Genomic DNA, 11,214 nt, shown 5'->3' on the forward strand with positions numbered 1-11,214 from the left:
GCCGTTTTGATAAGCAGTATAATGAAATGAGTTATTCATTTTGTTGCGCTCATCTTAAAATAATCAAATCTCAGCAGCCTAGCCCCAGGCGTTTTTACCGGGTTTCCTGTGCTCGGTGACGAACCGTAAGGTAGCTTGGGGACTGGGACGAGCTCACCCACAGAACGGGGAGATGGTTTCCTGTGACGTCACAACTCTTACCATACACAGGAAACCCAATAAGAACGCCTGGGACTAGGCTTATCAAATCTCCTTTATTTCGTTTCAACAAGTGCTCTTCTTTCGTCCCTCCGATCGGTATAAAACACAGCTCGATTAATTTAAAGCCGCATTGTCACCAGTTTGCTTCCGGAGGTCCGTCGGAAACCTCAAAAGAATCTATTAGAATCCGCGCTGTAAAACGGGCCATCCGCTGTAAATTATCAGTCCTCGAAGAAATTTCCAAGACACTGCTTTTAAAATTTTGAAATATTTTCCGCAGTTTCCGTTTAAAATAATCGGAGATTGTTACGTAATCGACCGGAAGTAAACTGATGACAATTGAGCCAGTTGGACATATAATTAGCATATTTTACATTTTGAAAATAGGGAGTCATATATCCCCTTTGAATTACGTACTGACTAGAGAGAAGAAAAAGGGTTATTAATTTCGCTATTGTGACGGTTGCACTAAAAGTACCCTGGAAACCAGGGACACCTTATATTTTTCGAGCAAAGATTGGCTGACTTTGTTTTCGACTTTCTAAACGAACAGGGTAAAGCGGACTGCCAACTTCTCGACCGAACCCCAGGGCACATGAGGTGCGCGCGCAAGCGGCCCCTTGGCCGCCAAAAATGGGTCATTTCTTTTCGAGGGTTCTTCAAATACTATCTTTTTTTCCTTATGATGCTAAGAGCGCGCTTGAGTGGCGAGGGAGCTCATAGTGTTGTGTTATGTAATGATTCGACGGGAGGACTTCTTTTGACTGGGATCGTACCTTTATTCTTATAAGTCAGTAGGATGAAGAGTGTTGAGGATTTACAATGTGGTCCTATTTGTAGCAAAACAGGTAGTACGTTTGATTGACAAGCAATGACCACGTGTGCGGAGTGCAGTGATTGGACGGTACTTGACAATGCAAACAGTTACATCAGATATCATTAAATGTCGGCAAATTAGCGATAACAAAGGAAAGCTTTGAAAAGAATTTAAGGATACAAAACGAATGTCCTTTGCCATGAAACTAAGGGAGTCGGTAGGAAAGGTAAAAAGATAACTTTGGAGAAACAAATATGTAACTTGTAATCGAAAGTTACTTAACGGAAGGGGAAAGAACTGGTCGCTCAAGTAGCTAAGGTGTGATGGTTAGATTAGCATAGATAATCAGATCGCCAACACTGCAGAGCTAAGCACCTCCTACTTGAGTGTGGGCGATCCTACGTGCTGTGCTAATGATACCGATAATTAACGTCCGACATCTAAAGGAAACTATATAAACAGATTGCAAGTTTACCAACTTAATGGAAAGTTGAAGACAAATAAGTCCCGAAACATGGTACGACCCGATTAAAGTCATTATTTCACTAATTCTTATAATTAAACGAACATCTTCCTATTCAAGTTAAATCGATAAAAACTAATAATGCCTCAAGAATGCTTTTAACCTTGAACAATCCCTTTAGCCCCCTTTAGCTAGAGCAAATATCTTAACTTTGTCTATTTGCTTACTACAATTAGTAAAATACGAATTCATTCTAACATAATCTATCATAACAGTTATCTTTATGTCGCTAGCGTGTACTAGGGATTCTAAAGGTCGGGGAATAAATCACTAAGGAAGAAAAAATACAAGATTACTTGAAAAATCGTGCTAAAGAGTATAAATGATTGGCAATTAAAAAAAACTGCCCTGCAGGCATGGTCAGTAACTATACAAATTTCACTATAAATTAGTTCCTTTTGTTGCGTCCAACAGGAAAATTCTTGTGTCTGAGTCGCTGTTCCTCAAGGTCATTTTCAGCTCATGGTTGGTTATAAAAGTAACGGAAAGGGCACGGAAAGAGCTCAGAGTTCTCTGACAGCTTTTACCGACACAAAGTCTAAATCTCTATCGCCGATCGATATGAAGACGCATCTTCTTTCACATCTCGTTATGCTGTGGTGCGTTGTTTTCTGTGCTCTGGCTTCAGGAAAGGAAATTCAAGACCAGGAGCTAGGGAAACTGGATGAGCCGGACCATCAGGTGGAAAAGCGTGCAGGCTTGATCGATGAGCACGAAAAACGTCTGAAAAGTCTGGAGAAAAAGTAGGTAAATTTGAAACTCGAGTGAAAGGTATCCCGTCGTGATAGTTTTATTGCGGAAAACAAAATTTTCTTTATTAGAGTGTTCAATTTGAAATACCCAGAAATACCCAGATGTCCCTGTCTTGGTTAACAACACAATAAATAGTCAATCTGAAGACTCAAGCGCACGAGTCGTCTTTTTTGTCGATATATATAAACTGCATACTGAAAGTAGAGGGGAGAGCGTCTCGGCTTGACATTCTACTACATTTAGAGACAAATTTTACGCACCAGATTCGTAGGTTTTATTAGCCATGGGCTTTGAGGACCTTTTAATTGTATTATCCTAGAGCCCGTGTTTCAGGAAACATGTTATTTTACCTCAATAGATGTTTTAAGCATGGGAAATCAAAATTGGCTCAGTTATCGGTAGAATGGAAATGCTTATGTGTAATTTAATGAGGCGATCGCACGCCTAAAGCATACGATAAACATACGATAACTATGGAGAAATGATATATTACTAAATCAGTTGAAATACTTACAAGGAAGAAAAATGATGCCATCAAAAATTTTCTCAAGTTTGACTCAGTCATTCATCTGATCAAGTTTTATTTGGGTGAAAATAAAATAGAATCTTGGTTCGTAGATTAACATAAGAGAAATAAATCAATCAAGAATGCCCCAGGCTAAAAAATAGTCACCTATATCACATTCATATATAACTGGAACTTTATTATTTCATTTAGAAATTATTTGTTTTTCTTTTGTGCCACACACAGTATATTCTTAATTTTTTTTCATCTATCTTTAATTTTGTTTTCAGAATGAATGCTCTTTTTTTAGGAGGGGCAACTGTACCTTGGCTTAGAGGTATGTTAAGCCCGTGTCAGTCACAAGATATGTTATTCTCTGTATTCTGTTATTGTTTTTATTCAATCCTAACCCGTACAAAAAGTTATTAAAACTTTGTGATACATTTTCAATTGGTTCATTCTTGCAAGATCATTCCCTGTTCTGTGTTTCGCTGTTTTATTTATTTTATTAATGTTGCTTTTTTTTCTCATTGAACTTCTAAATGTATCTTACAGGCAGGGATGGACGCGATGGAAAGCCAGGTGGGTAAAACAAAACGAGTTGAGCCAAGTGGGTATTATAAGGGGAAGGGAGGGATAGATGGAAGATTATTCATAGGACCGGGTATAAAGAGTAGGACAATAAGTGAAATATAAGAGATGCAATTATGGACGGGTTATTAAAGACAAATATAAAGGGCAATCATAGACAGTATAAAGGAGAAAGGTATCATTTTCATAGGGTCACCGATTCAAAAATGTCCAACAATATTAGGGGGTTACTTGAGTAATGAAGAAATTTCACTACTCTAAAATAAAGGCAGTTCTGTTATTTTATTAATTAAACTCGAAATTTTTAAATTACCCATGATTTGCAGGGAGAGATGGAAAGGACGGCAAACCAGGAGTAAATGGTGGGTGCTAACAACTCTTAGAAATTAGTCTCTTAAAGAGCAATGGTCATAATATTACTTCTTTTCATTCTCGTTGGGATTTTTGTTTCTTGTACGGAACGTACATATGCGAGCTCTGAACTTTTGCGTTATTGTTTATTAAGGTCTTCGAGGTCCTAAAGGAGCGCCCGGTGGTCGGGGGAGGACTGGTGCGAGGGGTCCCCCCGGTCCCAGGGGGTCCTCTGGTGTACAGTACGTGCGATGGGGGAAGACTTCGTGCCCAAGCTCCGCGCGGCTCGTCTACAAAGGTGAGATTTGGTCAGGTTTGCACAAACGCTAAAGAAATAGAACTTACTAGTGGGTACACGTGAAACATTCACGTTTATAATTCATAAAAAAGAACGTCCAATCGATCTCGATTTTTGTTAGTATTTTTGGAAGTGAGTTCCCGTACTATTATTTGTGACAGGGGCGGATCTAGCTTTTTGCCACGGGGGGGGGATGGGGGGGGGGGGTGACCCAAGAATTTTTGTCATTATTTTACCTTCGTAACGATTTTGGAATGAAAAGATACAATGAAAACAATAAAAAAAGACAGCCCAAAGGGGGGGTTAGACCCCCTAACCCCCCCGTAAATACGCTACTGTGTGAAATACGAAGGTTGTGACTTTATGTACTTATAAGCTTACTTATGATCGGCTAAGCTTTAGATTTGTTTTTTCATATTTACGAAGAAAACATGGACCGACAGGATAACAGAACTGAATCTAACAACATATGAAAGTTGAAGGGGTTTAGAATCAGTTTTAATTCTATAGTTTAATCTAATATTTAAGTATTTAATCGATATTATTGTAGCAGTTTTAAAACCTCGTGCGCTTTATGGCTTTCGTCATGTCGTGCAAGACGCAAACTAAAGTCTTCAAAAAGTGATATCCTGTCAACATCGTGCTTCATTATTTATTTTTTTTTTCGAATGAACATTTATTGTGATTTGTTTGAAAACCACGAAGTTCTGGACGTCAATGGTGTTTTTGGCTGTGAGTTAGAAATACCTATTGGGTATCTGTGGAGAGCTCGAAAATGGCGCGTGTGCGAGTGCTTTCTCTCGCTAAGAAAAATCGTTGAATTGAAGCTTTTCTTTGCCTGATCATTTGAAAGTGGAAACCCAGTGGAAACCTTTCCCGGTACCCCCTAATGGCTAGGGATTGTCGTTCGTGTGGTTCTTGAGTTTTCTAGTTTCTCCTCTTCTCAGTGAAAGATGGCAGACACTTTTTCCTCAGCGTATTAGGGCCTATTAGATATGAGATATTTGCGTCGAATTTGGATACAACAAAGCAGAATAAAAACTGTTGAAACAACCGTTGAAAATCAAAACTGTCACATTGAAAATTTGCCGGAATTTTGATTAGACATTCTCATTGTTCCATTTATCACGTGACTTTGTCCACATGTGCTTTCGTGTAGAATATCAGGTGTGTCGGTGTCGAGGTGTGTCATGCATACCTGTTAAACACGAACGCACACTATAAAAGGGACTTGCCTTAGGCAAGCTGTCATTTGTCATGTGACCTCACTCAGTGCAGAGCTCCGTAGAGAGGCCAGAAAGCTATAATAGAGCTTAAGATTGGTCGAAAACATTGAAGTAAACACAGTCTATTTATTAGCCTTTTCTGATAACAAAACGAAAAACAAGGGAGGATTAGATAGGTTTAGAAGTGATGAATTTTGAAAATTTGTTGTTTGTTCGCGCACGCACCTGAATAACGCCATTTCAAATGGATTTTTCAATCCAAACGGACGCGCGCTGTTTAATTTCTCAATGACAATTTTTACTTTTGTTTTTGTAGAGAATTGACTCCAAATAATTTCCAGAAATGCCTGATAGTTCTTTTACAATCTTTTGTACTTTACAGTTGTCGTAGTTTGTCGTACTGCTTTACTTTTTGCTGTTTTCTTCTGGCATTTTTTCAGTGGTCCGCACTCAATGAAGTCTAGTTTTGAATGGCGACCACCTGCGTGAAAGCTTGTAAAAAAGGGGGCTGAGCTATCCCTTTTATAGCGCGCGTTCGAGTTTAAAGTTCTTAAAACCTTTCACTTATATCAATCTAGCCAGAACAAAGCATAGATACACTTTCAAATTCTGAAAAGGGAATTGAATTTGATTGAAATTTGAATTTTCTACAGATCTTTAATAATTTTCCTGGCCGCGCGAAAGGAGATTGAATCGAGTGAATAATAATTAAGTTTTGGCAGGAAAATCTGAAACAACGTATTTTTCTTAAATCCGTTAAAATTGAGACGGCAATACCACAAAATATTGGCGAATTGTTTTCTATTGCAATGCTACCCACAATGAAGCGAAGAATGATTTAAAGTCGAGAATTGTATGCGAAAAAAGAAAATATCGTTTTGTTTTAGGTTTCAAAAACAGCGCGCGCTCGCGAGCATGTTGCCATCCTTGCGAATGCATCGCTCGATATACTGAAAGAAGAAAAAAAGTTGGGTTGTAGAAGTTTTGTTATTTCTCTTAAAAGTCGTAAAAATACTTCAAAGTGGCGCTTTTTAACGTATGAATAGTGGCGAAAAAAAGTCTTTTAGTGCGATCTCTTAAAATGTGATTTGTTTGAACATTAGCTACTACGGGTTATTGTTTAGGAGATCGGATTTTGGCAGCTCGACAAACAGAGCTTTTAAGAAAATTAAAATTATAAAATTATTATTATTATTATTATTATTATTATTATTATTATTAAAATTATTAGAATTATTAAAATTATAAAATTATTATTATTATTATTATTATTATTATTATTATTAAAATTATTAGAAAATTAAAATTTTCTAAAGACTATAGGCACTCTTTTTAAAAACTAAGAGTTGGGATTTTTCCTTGCGCGATCAGTAAAAACGCGTCAACTCTTCGCCCCTCTGTTGTGAAAACGAGGTCGGTACCCCCATTTTTTTATTAAATTTTTTCAAAGCCCTTAACTTCAATATTGTTTATGCCAAGTTTTAAAAAATTCTGGGTTGTAGAACTATTTTAAGGGAATTACCTTAAAGTGGATTTTTGCAAGGATTGGTAAATTGAGATATGCAGCCAGTATTACTCCTCAAAACGTACTAAATGTGATTCAAATGGAAAAGCATCTTGCAAGGGGCCTATTTAGCATGGGGAAAGCGAGGTATTTTGTCTTTATTCTGCCATGTCATATATTGTAAACTCAGTTTTTTTTTCTTAAAGGCCGTGTCGGCGGGGGGTGGTATAATCACCCTGGAGGTGCGGCAGAGTACGTGTGTCTCCCCGAGACCCCTCAGTACATAAACTACACCCCGGGACATCAGCACAGCGGCTACATGTACGGCGCCGAGTATCAAGTCAATGACCGCAGCCCCTTCACACGTGGAAAAGCCCTACATGACCACGATGTCCCGTGCGCCGTGTGTTACGTCCCGTCCCGCAGCACCCAGCTCATGATACCCGCAGTCGCCTGCTGTCCCGCGGGATGGTCCCGCGAGTACTATGGCTACCTGATGACGTCGTATTACGATCACAAGCACTCGAGTCAGTTCGTGTGCGTGGATCACGATGCTGAGTATGTCCCGGGCACTAGCGTTAACCGTGACGGAGCAACGCTGTACCCCGTGGAAGGGAGGTGTGGGTCACTACCGTGTGCCCCGTATGTAGATGGGTATGAGCTGACATGCGCAGTCTGTACCAAGTGATTCTTGTAACTCTGCATGACTGTAAAAAAAATAAAATAACTGTAAGGTGTGTCTTTTCGTTCACATCTGTTGTATGACTGATTGAAGGATAATTAAAGATAAAGGTGACGGGTATAGACGGTGTTTCTCGTTTTGAATGCGACTTATTGGGTGAGCAGATGTGCAAATGGATATTAGATATCTGAGTAATATAGGGACCGCTAGACGTTCTATGTACCCTACAGGGTTGCTCCCCACGTTTGGTTGTAGGGGAGGGGTCTTTTGCTTCTCACGTTTGCAAAGCATAGCGTTTGATTACACCCTTTTAAATACGAATATGATATGAAACAGCATGATGTTAACATCATCACAAGATATCAAATAAAGACCGATAGCTCTAAAGGACCTAAAGGTCATACTTGAATTTTAATGTTGTATCTGAGTCTTCCATTATGACGTTGCCTGTCTATAATAGTGGGAGCAAATGACATTAAACAGATATAATTTGAGAGGCGGGGAAGACAAATATTAATGTTTTGGCAGTTTTGATGTGACTACTAAATGGGTTTATATTTTATTTTATCGCACTCATTTCAAAGTAATCCAATATCCGCTCTCCTTTATTCAATTTCAATCAATCTTAAGAAAATTAAAAGGCTCTCCTTTTGTCTGTACAATCTGTCCGAAACACAGCTCGATGAAGTCAACGGTAGAGCCAGATAGTCACATGATTACCGTAGACTAATCTTGACACGGCCAGCAGCATGTTACAGGAGTTCGAAGCACATAACACTCTACGGAACAGATGCTCATTTGCATGAGCCACTGTCCGGCGTCCTCGATTCCATGCGACGCCATTTTAAGTCATCGTTTTCACAGGGATGAGATAACTTATCAAGTTTTCTACCTAGCTCAATGATAATTAACCCAAGCCTGTTCTTGAGCAAAACTTTAAAACATTTCAAAGTTTAGCGTGAGCTCCTTTTCTAGCCGAATTCTCACACATTTTTTTTAGGAAACGCACAAAAAATATTGATATGGTGGAAGAGAGCTTCTGAGGAGAAATGCGACCGAACAGTGCATTACGGGGTTTGAATAACTAAGGCTGTTTTACCCGAAGTTTCTAAGCTGATCGACAAACTTTGTAAATCATTCACATTAACATGATCATTTCTTACAAATTTTGAAGATCGGACGTATTTGGTTCTTTTCTTCACTAAGAGTGAAATGTAACAAAGGCTGTCTGATTTGCAGTCCCCGCACTCCCCCCCCCCCCCCCCCAAACACACACACACAACGGCCGAAAGTCCACTTTCGGTTCTCAATAGACGTGCTAGCCAATTCCGACAATAAACGTCCCGTGAAGATAGTGCAAAGGCACTTCATAAATCACTTTTGTTCTTTCGGGGGTGGTCAGATTTTTATCAGAAAACTCACTCCCTCCACCCCCTAGAAAAATCGGATGTCGCACCCCCCTGGGTACGGGCCTATAGGGTAGACAAGTGCCTTTGCTAGTCAAGCGGCATTCGTTTCTAGCGCTTGGAGACAACAAGGCAGATTTGGCACGATTCTTGTCGGAGGAGCTGATTGCGAACCCACCCCCAAATATCACACTTGTTGCTGTCGGTGGTTGTGAAAGGGAGGATGCAGATACGAGAATTATCCTGCTAGCGGTCAATCCGATTGGATATGTCCGCAATATTGTAGTGTCTGCTCGAGATACAGATGTACTGCTCCTGCTCTCAGCTCATCGCTCTAAGATCACGTCGAAAGTATGGATTTGGGCGGATACAGCAAAGAAACCTGTAAACATCACCATGGAGGATGTCTTGCTACATTTGCAAATGGCGTTTGTTGATGCCTTGCTGCCTTTTCGCGCTATAACAGGATGCGACAGCACATTATACTTCGCAGGTCACTTCAAGAAGAAAGCAAGGGAGCCTTTCAGCCCCATTTTGACCTTCTGATGTCTTTAGGAGACGGAGAACTTGAGGAGCAAAGCATCACTTCTGGGGAAGCGTTCGTCTGTCATGTTTATGGAACCTCGGGGAACACTCTAGACAGGCTTGTGTCCAGTTGTTTGTGAAGGATAGTCGCCAAGAGAGACTTCCACCAACCAGTGATGCCTTTAGATTTCATGCAATGCAGTCAAACTACGTCGCGAAGCCTATTTTCAGCGGAAGGCACCGGATGAAAAGTTGTGGTAGACGACCAGCTTGTCCCAGTCTCGATGTCGCTAGACCAAAGGTGTGCATGGAGATGCCGTCTGTGAGTGTAGCACTGGTTGCTTAATATTGCGAAGCAAATGCAGGACCAAGACCAAAGTTGTCAGCCCAGCCTTTGGCGGTTGCAAGAAAACTGGTGACGGATGCTGCATCAATTCATGGTAAAGGCAGAACTGTTTTTTCTAGTCAATTAACGTGCCGCAGATTCGAGTATGTTTCTTTCCTTAAAGTTCTTAAAACCTTTCCCTTATATCGATCTAGCCAAAACAAAGCATAGACTAACTTTCAAATTCTGAAAAGGGAATTGAATTTAATTGAAATTTGAATTTTCTACAGATCTTTGAAAATTTTTTTTGGCCGCGCGAAAGGAGATTTAATCAAGTGAATAATTCCAAGTTTTGGCGGGAAAATCTGAAACAACGTATTTTCCTTAACTACGTTAAAATTCAGAGACGGCAATACCACAAAATATTGGTGAAGTGTTTTCTATTGCAATCCTACCTAAAATGAAGCGAAGAATAATTTAAAGTCAGAATTGTATGCGAAAACAGAAAATATCGTTTTGTTGTAGGTTTCAAAAACAGCGCGCGCTCGTGAGAATGTCGCCATTCTTGATTGCGAATGCAGCGCGCGCGCACAATGCAAAAACAATTCGAAGACTAACTAAAAAAATATCTGCTAAATTTTGCAGATTAATTTCCTGAAGTTAAATAATCATTTGACTACCAGGTTGAGATATAAAGATGACGGTAAAAGTTGTAACCATCTAAACGCAAAAATTGAGTTGCCAACATGAATTTTTCGAAATCAGCGTACTCGAAATAGTAATAGTAGCTATGTAGGCAAAAATAAAAGAGAAATGCCTGTAGGTTCATACTATGGGCTTTGAGGTCCCTGACTATTATATGTCTGGGATCTATTGCTGTCCATTTTCGAGCAAGCTGCAACTAGTACTATTCTATAGTTTGCCTGTGATAATATTTCATTTCGCAACGGAATGATTGACAAGGATAAACAAAGTTGTGTTTTTGTTTCGAAATCGCATCCTTTGATCTTCGGCCCGCCGAGGACAAATTTTTGTCCACTGTCTACTCGTGTCCGCATTTGTCTTTGGTCATAACCTGAAAGGTCCTGTCAACAACTATTCCTGTACAAAAAGCTAAAAGTACTATAGTTTTCGGTTGAAAGCGGGTATTCGAACCAAAGCACCTGGGGTGGGTGGGTGGTGGTGGGGGGGGGGGGGGTGTTAGGTGGATAGATAATATGGAAGGGAGGAAAATGTGGAACATATATGATGGCGTGGAATGGCAAGAATGGGGATGACAAAAACAAATATATAGAGTTACAAAATGGAAAGGTGCGATATTTCTTAGAGCTCTTCGAAATACTATAGTAGAAACTCCTAGTGATAAAGATAATTAATTATACTATACTTGGTGTGTTATCACATCGAAAAGAAAAAAAGTAAAATGACATTTTTATGTACTATCAGCATGGATGTGGTCATATTTGATACTTTGTTCAGTAACCTGTATAGTATCTTTTATGCACAC

General features: G+C 39.6%; 1 protein-coding gene across 1 annotated transcript; it reads left to right on the forward strand.

Moving 5' to 3' along the window:
* The first annotated feature begins 1,517 nt into the window (after positions 1 to 1,517).
* Positions 1,518 to 7,571, forward strand: LOC5501535 (collagen alpha-5(IV) chain). Its single transcript, XM_048722153.1, has 7 exons — positions 1,518 to 1,535; positions 2,001 to 2,284; positions 3,090 to 3,136; positions 3,355 to 3,381; positions 3,717 to 3,752; positions 3,896 to 4,039; positions 6,976 to 7,571. The coding sequence occupies exons 1-7, from the start codon at positions 1,533 to 1,535 to the stop codon at positions 7,455 to 7,457; spliced, it is 1,023 nt and encodes a 340-aa protein (XP_048578110.1). The 5' UTR covers positions 1,518 to 1,532; the 3' UTR covers positions 7,458 to 7,571.
* The last annotated feature ends 3,643 nt before the right edge of the window (positions 7,572 to 11,214 follow it).

Source organism: Nematostella vectensis, chromosome 14, assembly GCF_932526225.1.
Source record: "Nematostella vectensis chromosome 14, jaNemVect1.1, whole genome shotgun sequence".
In the NCBI taxonomy this organism is placed as follows: Eukaryota; Metazoa; Cnidaria; class Anthozoa; order Actiniaria; family Edwardsiidae; genus Nematostella; species Nematostella vectensis.

Bases quoted from the DNA above. Each gene is read 5' to 3' on its own strand.
- LOC5501535 (XM_048722153.1), top strand. The intron at 3,137-3,354 runs GTATGTTAAGCC...TGTATCTTACAG, and splicing joins AACTGTACCTTGGCTTAGAG to GCAGGGATGGACGCGATGGA. The intron at 3,382-3,716 runs GTGGGTAAAACA...CATGATTTGCAG, and splicing joins TGGACGCGATGGAAAGCCAG to GGAGAGATGGAAAGGACGGC.